The sequence below is a fragment of the Corythoichthys intestinalis genome, chromosome 9 (genome assembly GCF_030265065.1).
Source record: "Corythoichthys intestinalis isolate RoL2023-P3 chromosome 9, ASM3026506v1, whole genome shotgun sequence".
NCBI classification, from domain to species: Eukaryota; Metazoa; Chordata; class Actinopteri; order Syngnathiformes; family Syngnathidae; genus Corythoichthys; species Corythoichthys intestinalis.
In genome coordinates this window covers 31220707-31237778 of record NC_080403.1, presented here as the reverse complement: position 1 = coordinate 31237778, position 17072 = coordinate 31220707, and the positions used below count along the sequence as shown (strand labels likewise).

At 38.2% G+C, this 17072-nt stretch overlaps 1 protein-coding gene across 6 annotated transcripts in view; it reads right to left on the bottom strand.

Moving 5' to 3' along the window:
* Positions 1-1114: 1114 nt before the first annotated feature.
* The window catches only part of trnt1 (tRNA nucleotidyl transferase, CCA-adding, 1), a 24939-nt gene continuing 8981 nt past the window's right edge, over positions 1115-17072 (bottom strand). For 3 of the 6 annotated variants that reach the window (XM_057845358.1, XM_057845359.1, XM_057845360.1), the window contains exons 6-8: positions 16072-16265; positions 9694-9947; positions 1115-2750 (exon numbers count right to left, since the gene is read on the bottom strand). In XM_057845358.1, the coding sequence (XP_057701341.1) occupies positions 2505-2750; positions 9694-9947; positions 16072-16265 (694 nt within the window). In that variant the 3' untranslated portion in view covers positions 1115-2504. The remainder of the gene's footprint in view (positions 2751-9693; positions 9948-16071; positions 16266-17072) is intronic. The other 3 variants (XM_057845361.1, XM_057845362.1, XM_057845363.1) reach the window with 1 other exon arrangement.

Sequence of the window (17072 nt, the reverse complement as noted above, 5' to 3'; positions counted from 1 at the left end):
CATCATTTAAAGATATTCAAATCAAGATTTTGCCCATTTAGGAGTATTTTAGATAAAAAGTTACTTAGGTTTGCTAGGAAGGTTCTCTACAACAGAGCCTTCGAGAGAAGTCTACTGCTTTAAGATGGCGGCTGTTTACGAACGCCGGCGAGTCGATTTTGCATCTAGTTCTGTATAAAAGTGCTAACGCCACAGAGTCTGTCATTTCACATCCATCCGTCCATCATCTTTTGCTTGCTCCGGGGTAGCATCATGTGGGCGTAGTTTGTAGGCTATTGGCTACAGTTAGGTATTATTGGAGCCACCTAGCATCGCGTTTGCAACGGCGTCACAACTCCCTTCCCTCCTCCCCACTCCCGCTCTGCTCCGTGAGTCCGTGTCTCTAAGACTTTTCTCGCGTCATTCAACCAACGTAGTAACGCATAGTAACGCGCGCCTTTACATCCTGAGTAACGGTAACGCCGTTGCAAAGATGAGAAAATTAGATTACTCACTACTGAAAAAAAATAACGCCGTTAGTAACGTCGTTATATCCTCACGCCGTTATTAACAACACTGAATTTAATACACCTTACAACATAACTTCCAGTTTAACCAGCTTTACAGTATAATTGGCTGTGACTGTGATAGACTTTAATTGGGGGGGGGGGGGGGGGTTAGTGAATAGAAATCAACACTGTCATCAACTTTCTGGCTGTGACTGAGGCATTCTCTGCCTCTTTTCGTCCTTCAACCTCTATATCAAAACTTCCTCAACTTGTTCATCTGAGAACAAGCCACATAAGATGTTCACTGAGCCACCATCAGCAGTTTATTTCAAAACTATTATTTCATTGTTATCCAAATTTGACAACTAAAGAACCTAATAATTAATAAATGACATGTTATAGAATAATAACATTGTAATTGATTATAATTGAATTTTATACCCGTGTTATTCTTATCTATTGTGCTCCATCCAGCTGATGAGTGATCCACTGCCTTTCGCAGCCTCATCCAGCCCCCCCCCTTTTTTCCCCTCAACGTCCTTTCCTTTCAAAGCATGTCTACATAATAAAACATAAATCTTAAATAAAAAAAAAATCAGTGCACTCGTTGGCTTTTATTTCTACAGCTTTAATTCCCTTCTCTCTCAATAATGTTGTGAAGAGAGAGAAAATGGAATTACCAAATTATCATATTAAGTTTCTTACAAACACCGGAATCACAGAAAATAAAGGGACAGATTGCAAATAACAAATTTAGATTAAAATGAGAACTTAAAGATGTGTACCTTTCTAGATAACGTTGTGAACGGACAAATGGTTGCCTGTATAGACACACGGATCAAAATAGCCATGGGGCAGGTGGTTGGGGGTAATTAATTATTGAAGTAGAAATGTATATAAGAAAAAACAAATATTTTTAAACAAATCCCCACAATAAACCTGATGTAAAAATTTTCACTATTTGCTCGAACACGATTTATAAGGGTAACACTGTTTCCAACCTCCAGATGTCCACGGACTCACCACCACGCACCCAGGTCAGAGTAGAGGAACAGCGTGCGGGGGGATTATGCAGCGGCACGGCCTTTTAAAAAAAAAAAAATTTTTAAAGGCGTTTTCGTTGTTTGGATAAAGTACTCGGTGGCGTGTCTGCACAGTTGGCCAGCACACACATACGCACAAAAAAAAACTACCTAAGAAGCAACCTACCCACAGAAAAACCTGTGCTGTACCAAGAAAACTGGGATTCTGTAATCTTTTGACACCGTCATGGAGGCAATTATTTAATCCTTGGTTATAAAAGGACAAAATCAATTATGAGGGCAGACTTGATGAAGTTCAATAGACAAGCATGTACCGAATCAAATGATGATGAATCTGTTCATTTTTTTAAATCAATCAAATGGTAAATGTGCTGTAGTGTAAAATCACTTATCACACAACACTAATGAAATCTAGATTCCAGTGACAGCACATGAATATGTCACTGTAACATACTGTATTTTGGATGTTTTATAATAATAAATTAACTTGATACATTCGTCACCTTGTCCCCAAGTACTAGTTCTAAATTATGTAACATACTCCTTAAATAAATATAGCCCAAAGAAAATATTTTCATCACTTGATGGATACAAGATGTGCTTTATAAATGTAAATTCAGTTCAGTTCAGATTGAAAACAAACCAGTGATGACGGCTTATTCCGCAAATCTGAGGAAACTGCATGCAAATTAAATCCAACAGAACTAACATATTGTAGTCTGCAGTGGTGTTGATTGCTGTACTGTCCTCCTTTTTATGGCAAATCTGTCCTGTGGGTTAATTTAGAAGGAGATTGCATTCATCGATGGGGGTGCATGTCTCTGGTAATAGTCACTCGCTATATACACATGAATCAATTGAATACTAAGCGCAAGCCCTGCTATTACTGACTTGATTGAAGAAGAGTTCAAAATGGTATTCTTGGTCACGGACACACACACACAGGTGCTTGGCTTTGATGCGTGTAAACCTATTAGAGCTTCACATAACTGAGAAGTTCTTCTTTGCCCATCCGATAATGACTTTTCTTCCAGATGTCTCGAAGCTTCTGTAAAGTAGTTCCTAAATCCTTTCCTGTGACGATGCCCAATGTCCTGAGATCATGTCCACTGATGGGGAAGCGAGGGATGGTCCATGTGCTGAGTTCAGACAGCAGCTTGTGCTCCCCTTGATACTTCAGCAGCTCGCACACTTTGCTCTGGGTATCCAGTTCACGATTCTGTCAAAACAGTAACACGATTCAATCAATGAAATGTATTCAATTGGATGAAGACTGAATGAGACAAAAGATCTTTTTTGCCACAGTTAAAATAAACAGACCTAGAAACGTATGATAAACCTTTGCACAAAATACAACTTATTTTGTATTCAGCTGCTCTTCTCCATTGTGCAATAAAACAATAGCAAAACTGTCATACTCTGAGATTGTGATAACAGCAGCTAAGTATAGCCAGATAATAGCCAGAAAACAAAGGAATCCAAATGACATTTGTATCCAGCAAGCTTTATCGCAAATAATGGAAATGTAAAGGAAGGAAAATGTTTTTGAAGCATTGAGAGCACGATGAAGAAAATCAGTCATGTTAGAGAGCCATTTACCAGTATGTCCAACGTTACACAATTACAGTGGTACCTCGACATACGATCGCTTCGACACACAATCTTTTTGACGTCCGTTGTAAAATTTGACTCGCCATTTTTTTCTACAGCTGACGACATGCTCGAAATACGACGATTTATGACAGCGCCGCAGTTTCTTTATTTTCCCGCAAGACGGACGCGCGGCGGATTTTCTTGAAAATAAATCAACATGGGTTCCAAGAAGGTTAGTGCAGGTGGTGAAGAAAAAAAAGAAAAGAAAAAGGTGACGCATACTTTTGAAATGAAGATGGAAGTAACAGAAAAATATGAGCGTGGTGTGCGCGTCCGTGAACCGGCTCGACACTACGGCTGTAGAATGTCTACGATCTCGACGGTCCTCCCCTGACCTTCGTTCGCCAGTCTTTATAAGTTATGGTGACAATTATTATTGTGGTAACATCGCCAAAGAAATCGCCAGCTTCGTAAGGTTTTTAATCATTTGTTTCCAAACTTGTGCAACACAACACAACTGCTGTCCGCCGCAATTGACACCAAAACAACAAAACAATAAAGGAGAGTAAAATCTCTACCGCACCTACCTCACTCTGGCATGTCCGCTACGTGGTGCGATCAGGTACATAATGCAAAACACAACTGCCACATTAGAACCCGATTCGCTACATTATTACAGGAATTACTATTATTAATTAATTACAGTTACGAATTACTTTTCCCAAAAAGTAATCGCAGTAGTAACTCAGTTACCTGAATGTAAGAGTAATTAGTTACTTGGCAAAGTAACTGGTGATAATTTTCATGTATTTTTTTCTCAAAAATAAATAAATAAATATAATTAAAACAAAACAAAACAAACAAACAAACAAAAAAAACAGGTCACACAATGTGAAGTTTAAAGTGCTTGTGACACGAAAAAGCATGTTTATTTCATAATACACGCGGTATTTTATGCTCCTGAATGATATGGACCACTTGGATGTGTGTGGAAGCGATCGCTATATTTATTTAGTTTTTTGAATCCCGCGCCAGGAAAATGAGTGACTTCCGGCTTCGGTCTCGCATTGAGGAGGAGGGCGCTGTGACGTGTACGGTAGAAGACGTCCTCTTCACGCTACAGTGTACTGTTGTGTATGAGGACGAAGGATTCAGCTGATTTTGCGGATTAATACTTTTATTTTTTGCATCACGCCAGCCAAACGGCTGCAGAAAAATCATTCTGTATGCGGGAGAGGCGTATGCGCCTTTTTGGAGTTTCAAAAGGTTCCCATTCACCGTGGATATTCACTGTGGGACCATTGGACTTACAAGGAAGTGAGTAAACATCTTGTTTTGTATTATGTCAAATACGAATACAGTGATTACAAAGTAAACACTATAAAATTCCTTTAAATAAAGGACTACTTACGTTTGATCATTGATAGGCATGTAAAAAGCTATCCTCATGCTCATTAGCAGTTAGCTGTTAGCACGTTAGCTACACAACAATTCCAGCCACCCTCCTCCAGGGAACGAACTGTAAATTGCTCTCCGCCGGGCGGTTTGCCGATCCGCAAAGAAACTCGACAACCGGGTCGTCATGTCAAATAATCCAGGCTAGTTATGTGTGATTTTCCACTTCGAAGACTTTGAAACATCCCTCGGTTCGGGTTAGCATGTCGGCTAGCTGTCACTCCTTCTGGTCTGTTTACATTCTCCGAAGCCGGGGAAGGGAAATGACATATGTCCGATTTAGGTGTCATAAAATATCGTTCGGCAGGTGTGACAGTAAAGGTAAAGTCGACTGTTTTAAACCATTATGGAGTAATTTTGCCATGTCGTCTTGAATAAATGGATTTTTATTATTTTATATTCCATTTAGCACAAGTTATTTGTCATGACCATGCCATTTATTTAGCAATTGGGGAAAGTACTTGGGTAAAAAGAATATCCTGTAAAAATATTGAAGTAAAGAGACAGAAACAATGACATTTTGCCGCTCTCTTCGTCGCGTTTTCCTCATTGTGAATAGTTCCCCCTCGACGGGCTGACTGGTCCTTCTCAAGCCATTTATATAGCTATTGGGGAAAATACTTGGATAAAAAGAATATCCTGTAAAAATATTGGGAGTAGAGAGACTGAAACAATGACATTTTGCAGCTCTCTTCGTCTCGTTTTCCTCGTTCTGAACAATTCCCCCTCAATGGGCTGAATAGTAAAACCGATGAGCCTAGTCTACCGCTGACGTCATCCACCTGTTGGGGACGCTAAAGCCCTATAATTGTAGGCGTGGCTAACCGGCAGATTAAAAGACTAATTTCTCGTCATCTGCGCTTTGCTAAATTGTTGTATATGGTCGAATCGTCTCAAAATATGATTCTAATTCACATAATAATGCCATTTAAGACTTTTTTTCTGGTGTCGTATGCTCTTTAAAGGCTTTTTTGGGACAATTGGCAATTGACAATTAACTAGACACGGGGGTATTGTGGATATTGCGATAATTAGATAGTAACCTTTGCTATGTTTGGAAGTCATTTAATGTTGTCAATCCACCGTTAAAGTTGTTAAAATTGCTCCCGTTATTGCATTGCTTCCCTTCTGTCTACTTTCGACATGTGAAAGTTCTAAAACGGTTTCATCATTTAAAGATATTCAATTCAAGATTTTGCCCATTTAGGAGCATTTTAGATAAAAAGTTACTTAGGTTTGCTAGGAAGGTTCTCTACAACAAAGCCTTCCTGAGAAGTCTACTGCTTTAAGATGGCGGCTGTTTACTAACGCAGCTAGTTCTTTATACATGTTGCTAATGCCGCCGTGTCTGTCATTTGCATCAAGTTCCATATATATGTGATGCCTGCCGTAGCTTCATGTGGGCGTAGTTCTTAGGCTATCGGCAACAGTCAGGTATTATTGGAGCCACCTAGCATCGCGTTTGCAACGGCGTCATAACTCCCTTGCCTCCTCAAAACTCCTGCTCTGCTCTCTCGTCTCCGTGAGTCAGTCCCTCTCAGACTTTTCTCGCGTCATTCAACCAACATAGTAACGCATAGTAACGGTAACAGCGTTGTCAAGATGAGAAACTCACTACTGAAAAAAATAACGCTGTTAGTAACGCCATTATATTTTAAAGCCGGTATTAACAACAATTAATATTATATTATTATTCCGATTTTTATTTATAATTTATTTGTTTTGCCATATGTAATTGCCTTTTGTAACCCTACCAGCAGTACAGTGGTACCTCGGCATACGATCGCTTCGACGCACGATCTTTTCGACATCCGACGTAAAATTTGACTCGCCATTTGTTTTTAAATCCGATGAGATGCTCGAAATACGACATGACAGCGCCGCAGATGGATTCACAGCGGATTTTCTTGTGAAAGAAATCAACATGGGTTCCAAGGTTAGTGCAGGTGGTGAAAAAGGAAAAAGGTGAAGATTACCATCTAAATGAAGATGGAAATGATAGAAAAATAAGCGTGGGCTGCGTATCCGTGAACTAGCTCAACAATAGGTCCTTAGAATGTCTACCAGCTCGATGGCCTCCCTCCGACCTCCGTTCGCCAGTCTTTATAAGGTGACAATTATTATTGTGGTAACATCGCCATAGAAATCGCCAGCTTCGTCAGGTTTTTAATCATTTCAGAACTTGTGCAACACAACACGGCTACTGTCCGCTCCAGTTGACGGCAACAACAAAACATTAAAAGAGAAACTAAAATCTCAACCGCACCTTTCTCTCTATGCGGTGCGTTCAGGTACAGCACGCAAAACGTGCGCCACATTAGAACTAGGGCTGTCCCAAACGACTAATTTTCTCCCGATTAGTCAGCCGACTATTTTTACGATTAGTCGACTAATTTAATAAATAATTAAAAAACTTTTTTTTTTTTTTTACTAATTTAGCAATGAAATTTTTGTTGACTCTTATCAATTCACAAAAAACATATTGGAACACTCAAATCATTTATTAAAGTACAAATAAACACGTAAATAACAATAATAAATCACAAATAAACAATGGGTTCAAATGCTGATAGAATTAACTAGTGTAGCATCCCGATTGAAAAGATGGTCTCTTAAACTGATGGTTTACAATTTTTATTCCATCCTTGATGTAAACACACCGTAAGAGCTACGGTGCACACAAATAAAGCAACACAATTAGAAATTAACAGAAACTTTTCACCTTTTTCCTTTTAAACCTTATTTATATATCAATGAATTGCCTATATGAATTGCCTTTACCTTATTACCTTATCATTGCCAATCTCTCCCTTGAGTGCAATCACTGTATATACTGTATATATTTATGACCTTTTAACCTTATATAATTTTCTATACCATAAAATAAACCATAACATGAAATAAACCTTTCAATTAGCATTAAGAACAATACTAATAGCACTTATAGGCCCATTGTCAATGAAACATTATTATTTAGTAAGGCGACAGCACCCTCTGGTGTGCAAAAAATGAAAAAAAAAAAAAAAAATTACAAACTGCGTGATGGCGCTTAAGGTGTTTATTCACGGCCGACGTGCAGCCAAGCTTGGCACTGAATAGACAGGACAGAAGAGTGTACTCTCCTTTGTTTCTTTGAAATAAGTCAATGTTTTGGACACTCTGGTGCGCTTTTTTTGGCTTTGTGGCGCTTTCCCCGCTTGCACACAGAGCATCCGACATTCTAACTTTCCACGCATATATTTTTTTAACCCTTCATTAACCGTCGACGGGATGTTGTGCTCGTCGACGGATTTACGTCATCGATGACGTCGACTATGTCGACTTGTCGGGACAGCTCTAATTAGAACCTGAGTAGTTACATTATTACAGTAATATTTATTACTGTTATTTTATTATTCCGTTTTTTATTTTGAAAAACTTTGTTTTGCTATGTGTAATTGCCATTTGCAATATTACCAGCAGTTATTATTAAGCATTTAGTGTAGGTTTCCGGGCTGTGGAACAAATGAATGGAATTATGATGTATTCTTATGGGAAAATCCTGCTTGACATACGACGTTTTCGACTTACAAAGTCCTGGAACGAATTAACGTCCTATGTAGAGGTACCACTGTATTTATTAAAGATTTAGTGTAGGTTTTTGAACTGTGGAACGAATTAATGGAATTAAAATGTATTCTTATGGGAAAATCCTGCTCGACATAGGACCATTTCGACTTACACACAAGGTCCTGGAATGAATTAATTTCGTATGTGGAGGTACCATTGTATATATACAAAGCTAAGCTTCACTATTCATTTTAAATAAGACCATGATGGGCACTGTTTTTTGCGTGTCTGTGTTAATATGTCTTATGTCGTAACAACATAAGCCTAGATGATGAAATCGAATTAATAAATTAATCACATGTTTTAGGGGAGGGAGCAGGCAGTTTTAAAAAAAAAATTGAGTTTTTAACCCTGGTTTCACCTCCATGAGATACACAGTATGCACCAAAGACCCGCTTGCACAGCTATGTAGCATGACCGCAACTAAACATACAATAGTCGGCATCGAAGTGGTCCTAAATACTGTAGTCAAGAAAATTGGTGGCAGCAGGAAAAGGAACGAAGTCTTGCACCCATTTGTAAAATGGAAAAAATAAATACACAGGTATGTGCTTGAAGGTGATAGTTAACTAAGGTGTAAAGTGTGTCTAATCTAACGCACTGTTAAGAAGTCAACCAGGTGCAGATGAGAGAATAGAAATCTAACGAGTTATTCAATAAATTATTCCCTGAGAGATAATTTTGCTTGTTTCTTTGTCTAGTTATTTGTATCTGGCGGCTGAAAGCACAAATAGAGGGACACAGCAAGAGAGTAAGAGCGCTCGAGAGATTAAGACAAAGAAGTGGTGCACATTAATTCCAAGATAGAAAAAGCAATTTAGCAAAAATAAAATACAACTTGTTTTGTCTCGTGTACTTACAATTTCCTTCAAAAAGTAGGGGGGTATTGTTAAATCAATTTTGTAGGGAGGAAAAAAAAATCTTTAGACCATAATGCCCAGAACAGTGACAGTGACAAACTAATTTCAGCATTGTAAGATCTAAGTGCAGTTCCAGCAGGAACCCCGCTAAGTTGCACATCTCACCACTGTAATAAGACTGTTCTTCTCCCTCGGTGCTTATTTGTCTTGCCATTGTGTGCACACTGATGCCACACAAGTGGCGGTGACACAAACAGGGAACAAAACAAAACAAAAAATCAATAGCCCAACCGACTTGAGTTTTTTTTCTGTAAATGATATATCATCACAACACTAGTAGTAGTCACCTAAAAAACAATTATACTGCAGTAAAAGAAGTGACAATTACTATAGTTTTTAACAAAAATGGGCAAATCTCATTTAGTCATTCATCTAACATTGCGCTAATCCTCACAAGGTTTGAGGGGGTGCTGGAGCCTATCGCAGCTAACTATGGGCAGGAGGCAGGGTACACCCTTAATTAGTTCACAGCCAATCGGAGAGCACAACGAGACATACAACCATACACAAACATCTCTATTCATCTCTATTTACTGTATTGCATGATAAGTACCCAACAACATACCCCCAAAATTTAAAACTTACATCGATGATGAAGTCCGTGAATGTTTTCAGACCATCTTTGTCGTCATTATTCTTGCTGAGATCCTGTCTGTATTTGACCAGAAACAGAGCCAGAGTCCTCTCCTCCCGAGACACCTTCAGTCGTATGTCCATCTTCTCAACCTCCTGCTGGCAGCGACAGAGGGCTGCTAGGATGGTCATAGGCTTGGGAGAATGATCTTTGGCATTCTGCCACACTCGCTTCATCTCATCAATGTTACCATCAGCAGGTAAACCTGAGAAAGGACATAGTGGTGTACTGAATTTTTAGCAATTCATGATGGAGTAGAGGACGAGAACTGATGTTACTAGCAAATAATGAGAAATTGACGCACTATTAAAAAGTTCCGTATACTCAATGCATGAAAAATTTCTGCGGTCAAACTACGGTGGCATGTCAACTTACTGGGGCAATGCAAATGCATTAAAAGCTATTTATGGATCTCGGAAAAGCAAAAAACCTTTGATACCATTCCAACCATTGAAGTATCAGCACTGAACTAGTGAATATACAGTAGCTGTTACACAAACCCAGTTTATCATACATTTAACAACAGAAGTATTTTTTCCTGTTAGATGGAGTCCCACCAACTGGGAACATATTGACAGTGGATAAGTCGTTTTAATATGTTTTCATGCCGCAGGCCAATTTGCTGTATTAATTAAGTGTAACTACAACCCCTAGCAAAAAGTATGGAATCACCAGTACCACGAGCAATCAGACATTTTATCATGTAGAACAGGGGTGCCCAAGTCCAGTCCTCGAGAGCCCCAATCCAGCTTGTTTTCCATTTCTCCCTCCTCCAACACACCTGACTCAAATAATCAGGATCATTATCAGGCTCCTGCAGAGCTTGCTAATGAGCTGATCATTTGATTCAGGTGTGTTGAAGGAGGGGGACATGGAAAAAAAGCTGGATAGGGGCTCTCGAGGACCGGACTTGGGCACCCCTGATGTAGAACAAACTCAGATAAAAAGCTTGAAAAAAAAAAAAAAAAAAAAAAAAAAAAAAAAAAAAAAAAGAATTAGTTCAAAAGTGCAACTCTTTAGCATTCAGAAAGAAATGAATAAAAAACATTGTGGTGGTCAGTAAATGTTAATTTTATAGAGCAAGTGCAGGGAAATATATATGGAATCACTCCATTCTGAGGAAAAAAATGTGGACTCATGAGAAACAAACAAAGAAATAACAATCAAACCATATCTCTAGTATTTAGTAGCACCACCTCTGGCTTTTATGACAGCTTGCGGTCTCTGAGGCATGGTCTTGATGAATTTTCTTCATCAATTTGGTGTCAACTCTCTTTGATTGCAGTTTCCAGATCCTCCTTGCAGGTCGGAGTCTTGCTGTGGACCATTTATTTCAATTTCCACCAGACCTTATCAATAGGGTTGAGATCTGGTCTATTTGCAGGCCATGACATTGACTGGATGAGTCTTTCTCCAAGGAATGCTTTAACAGTTTTAGCTCTGTGGCATGATGCATTGTCATCTTGGAAAATGACATATTTTCAACTGAAGGGATAAGAAAGCTGTCTAAATTTCAATGTAAACTGGTGCATTTATTGAAGCTTTAAACACAGCCATCTCCCCAGTGCCTTTGCCTGCCATGCAGCCCCTTATCATCAAGGACTGAGGGAATTTGGATATATTCTTCAAGCAGATTCTTGACTCTTGACAATGCAGATTCTTGACTCTTGACAAGGTGATGATGTTGGAACTTATGTTTGGTGCTGTTCCAGTGAGATTTACAAACATGACGCGGTTAAAGACCCACTTCTTTTAGACTCACTTTTTCCTCCTGACTAGGGTAGCCTGGTTATAATTTTTAAGGGTTTTAATGTGTTTGGATTTTATCTGTTTTATTTGCTGTATTGACTTTTAGAGTCAAGCATTATTTTTGATACTTTTCTCTCTCAATTTTTTTGTATAGTATTTTCCTGACTTTTATTCATCACAAACTATATTTTGCTTTGTTGAAAAGCACTTTGAGGACCTCTCGGGTTTTTGTAAAGGGCTATATAAATAAATTTGATTTAAAATGTCCTAAACTCTAGAAAACAGGATAAAAAAAAAACAAAAAACGAGAATTGGTTTAGAAGTGACAAATCTCATGGCCAACTGAGATCTGACTTGAATTACAGAAGTCCTTACCTTAAAAAAAGACGTTAAAGAGCATACGACACCAGAAAAAAAGTCTTAAATGGCATTATTATGTGAATTAGAATCATATTTTGAGACGATTCGACTATATACAACAATTTAGCAAAGCGCAGATGACGAGAAATGAGTCTTTTAATCTGCCGGTTAGCCACGCCTACAATTATAGGGCTTTAGCGTCCCCAACAGGTGGATGACGTCAGCGGTAGACTAGGCTCATCGGTTTTACTATTCAGCCCATTGAGGGGGAATTGTTCAGAACGAGGAAAACGAGACGAAGAGAGCTGCAAAATGTCATTGTTTCAGTCTCTCTACTCCCAATATTTTTACAGGATATTCTTTTTATCCAAGTATTTTCCCCAATAGCTATATAAATGGCTTGAGAAGGACCAGTCAGCCCGTCGAGGGGGAACTATTCACAATGAGGAAAACGTGACGAAGAGAGCGGCAAAATGTCATTGTTTCTGTCTCTTTACTTCAATATTTTTACAGGATATTCTTTTTACCCAAGTACTTTCCCCAATTGCTAAATAAATGGCATGGTCATGACAAATAACTTGTGCTAAATGGAATATAAAATAATAAAAATCCATTTATTCAAGACGACATGGCAAAATTACTCCATAATGGTCAAAACAGTCGACTTTACCTTTACTGTCACACCTGCCGAACGATATTTTATGACACCTAAATCGGACATATCTCATTTCCCTTCCCCGGCTTCGGAGAATGTAAACAGACCAGAAGGAGTGACAGCTAGCCGACATGCTAACCCGAACCGAGGGATGTTTCAAAGTCTTCGAAGTGGAAAATCACACATAACTAGCCTGGATTATTTGACATGACGACCCGGTTGTCGAGTTTCTTTGCGGATCGGCAAACCGCCCGGCGGAGAGCAATTTACAGTTCGTTCCCTGGAGGAGGGTGGCTGGAATTGTTGTGTAGCTAACGTGCTAACAGCTAACTGCTAATGAGCGTGAGGATAGCTTTTTACATGCCTATCAATGATCAAACGTAAGTAGTCCTTTATTTAAAGGAATTTTATAGTGTTTACTTTGTAATCACTGTATTCGTATTTGACATAATACAAAACAAGATGTTTACTCACTTCCTTGTAAGTCCAATGGTCCCACAGTAAATATCCACGGTGAATGGGAACCTTTTGAAACTCCAAAAAGGCACATACGCCTCTCCCGCATACAGAATGATTTTTCTGCAGCCGTTTGGCTGGCGTGATGCAAAAAATAAAAGTATTAATCCGCAAAATCAGCTGAATCCTTCGTCCTCATACACAACAGTACACTGTAGCGTGAAGAGGACGTCTTCTACCGTACACGTCACAGCGCCCTCCTCCTCAATGCGAGACCGAAGCCGGAAGTCACTCATTTTCCTGGCGCGGGATTCAAAAAACTAAATAAATATAGCGATCGCTTCCACATACATCCAAGCGGTCCATATCATTCAGGAGCATAAAATACCGCATGTATTATGAAATAAACATGCTTTTTCGTGTCACAAGCACTTTAAAGCGTGCAAGATAGACACTTTGAAATGATTAGATGAAAATTGGGCCTGGGACCACTTAGACATGTACCGTCTCCAACAGATGTCATCTGATTAAAGTGTGAAGTAAACAGTTTCCAGAGGCCAAGTAGATAACACCGTGAAACCACTTCTGCACAGGAATGAGAATTGATCTGCTGCCCCGTCAGTTCCAGCTCCTAATGCTCACCGACTCTTAAGAATACCTGTACTAAATGGATTCTTCACTTTCACTAACAAAGACAAAGTCATCCAGGTTTCATGAAGTGCTTTTCAATTCCTCCAGCACTCAATCTATCAACGTAGGTCCTATTCAGGTGCAACAAAATAAAAGTGTGACAACAGAAAACATGTGTTTTCAATTGAGGGAATCTGCTGAAGTTCGATGAAAAGCAGGACACATCGAAAGGTATGGAGGAGAAGGCGTAGACGTCAGGTGCTATGGCCCTAGCCCTTAAAAATATAAAACATGTTCGCGTCGTTTTGCAGGTGCCTGATGATATAAAGCCCTAACAAATACTTCTACTTTTGCAGTATATGTAAAATATTCTGTCAGAAATGTTCATCAAACAACGTCTATAAAGCTACATCCTGCTAACCTTGCTTAGAATTGCACTTGTTTTACATGTTTCGTAAGCGCCGATACTTATTTTACATGTTATATCAATGTATTTACTCATTCAGAAAGGTACAATGAATATTTACATGGAATTACAGATTACAGTCAGGCAAGTTTCTACCTGTAGTCCCTTGGTAGTTTGTATTAACATTTAAACCACTATCATAAAATAACTCATGCATATTTAGGGATGGGAATCGAAATCCGATTCCAATTCGGAACCGGTTCCGAGTGTTTCAAGGCCTCGACATCACAATGAAAAAGCCTTAACGATCCCTTTAACGATCCCTAAAGACGCATATTGCGTCGTGACGTGTCTTGTTGTCCAGAAGCATCAAACTAGCATGGCGCCAAGAACCACTCGCTCCAAAGTTTGGCTACACTTCACCAGGAAAAAGGGTGAAAATGAAAGGTTACGATAGTTTAGCACGAGCGTTGCCGCCGTAAACATAACAATGACGTAGGTTCGAACGCTCGAAAGTGTGTCTTCACTTCACGAGGAAAAATTACAACAAAGCGACTAGCAGTCATTGCGAGATGGAAATAACTGCATCGTGAGGGAATAGACTGCACTGTCCTCACCGAGACGCTAAGGCTCAGTCCTGGCTATACAGCTAGCTCCCAATGACGAGGCAGAAGACGTTGGTATAATTTGCTGAGTTTATTCAACCATCACTTGAAACTAAAAATAGAAATGAAACAAATCAATTTCGTCCCCAATAACAAACAGGTTTGCATCAACGTAAATCAGCGATGATTAGCTGCTAACACAGTAACAAATAACAGTTAGCATGCGTTCGCTAGCATTAGCACATCGTTTAAACGACTACACAACTGGATTTAAGTGTCCGATCGCGAGTGGAAACACACAACAACAACACTGAAGATGATACATACAGGCGTTGGCTCTGTAGATATTTTACAAACATTAACTAAGAATGTAGGCTCGTGGCAGTGTTTCCCTTTCTCACTAACTCGCTTGGATGAGGCATTTCTTCTTCTTCGCGTGTAAGCGCGCTCTTCTTCACATGAGCGCGCTCTTCTTCGCGTGAGGAAGCGCAAGGGCGCCACCACTTGAGCGTGAAAGCACCATAAAAACTAAAAGGCATGCATTTCAATATACTGGTAAATGAACACAGGGGTCCCCAAACTACGGCCCGCGGCTCCATATTTGGTCCGGCCCCCTGAACAATTCCAGAGAGCATTTTGAATTTTTTTTGTTTTTTTCTCCCTCAGTAGTGTTATTTATTTCCTGGCCTTTTTCAGTGAATAACTCAGAGAGGGTTATTTGGTTATTATCTATTTAATTAATAGTGCTATTATTATATATTATTATTTTTATTTTATTTACTTTTGTTCCGTGAAGAATCCACAGAGGGTTATTTGATTGTGGCTTTCTGAAAAACAATAATTTTTTTACATTTACGGACTCCTGCAATCGTCACACTTTTTCTGTTACAAACTGACCCCGGCCTCTCATCAGAGAAGGGAAAAGTTATTTGGCCCTCACAGGAAAAAGTTTGGGGACATTGCCAAAGGCAGAACAATGACCTATATGCCAATATATACCAATATTTTTTTATTACTTTTAGAAAAATGTTTCAGTAAAATGTTTCACATTCTTGTGCATTTGCCACAGTTAACATTGAGGCTTTGGGCCTCTTTTGACCTCGTTGTGAGTTTGTAAGGTTGTGACTTCTGATTAAACAAACTTGATGCCAGTCAAAATGTTTGTTCTTCTTTTTCCCGAAATTAGAATCGATAAAGAATCGAATTGTTAAGCAATATCGATAATGGAATCGGAATCGTAAAAATCGTATCAATTCCCATCCCTATGCATATTTATGTTTTATTTCAAAACAGATACAAAAGCTTTCTTAAATTCTACCCAAAACTTAATACTTTGCACGAAGGTTATTTATTTATCAAATCTAAAGTGACTAAAAGAAAGCATTTTACACTAAAATGTCAAGTGAACAGAAATGAACCAAAGAACTAAAGTGACTAAATCACAAAAGTAACAAGTATTATTGCTCACCAATGTAATGTGCCAGCCCCAGGCTATACATCATTTCCAGCAGTTCAGCAGCATGATGGCAAATCACAATCTTTTTCAGCTCCACCCAAATCCTCTCCCCTGAAATGGCCGCAAGGCCACTGCTGTTGGCTCGAATGGCCTCGAGGGTTTCAGGCTCATGCTCATTAGGCTTCAGAGCCACCTTTCCATAGAACCTGTTCAGAATATACATAAACCAAAATAATGTCAGTTTTCTGTTTGGAATATACAAAAACCAAAATAACGTCCGTTTTTGTTGACTCCTTTTTATCATTAACGCAATATGAGCAACCGGTCTCCTCTTAGATTAAATTGCCTGAATCAAAGGAACCTGGCCTATATAGAGGACCAGGAGTGCAAAAATTAAATAAAGAACAACACAATTAAATAGTTTAAAAAAAAAAAAAAAAAAAAAATATATATATATATATATATATTTCAATATTAACTTATTTATTTCATGTTGTTAAACTTTAATGCAATTTATATTGATATATTTCAATTTTTATTTATATATCTCACTTTTTATTTATTTCAAGTTTTCAACTTTTAGTTATTTCAATTTTTAATTATGAATCTGGAGTCAAGCTAGTGCTCCTTCCTTCCCAACATGGCAGCAATTAATGAGGTTTATTATTAAAATTAATATTATTGATATTTACTATTTTCAAATTATTATTTATTAATAAATTATTTTATGTGGTACAAGGGGAACAAGAGTGCAAGAATGAAATAAATGTTGAAATATATATTGGAATACATAAATAAATGTTGACATAAAAAATGGGAATAAATGTTGAAATAATACAAATCAAAATAAAAGAATATAAATTGAAATATATATAGATAAAAATAAAATATAGATTAAAATAAATATAACATATTTAAATTAAAAAAAATTTGAAATAAATACCTAATAAATAAATGAATATTGCATTTGAAGCATTTTAATGAAACATTTAATAATTAATTTTACTGTGTAT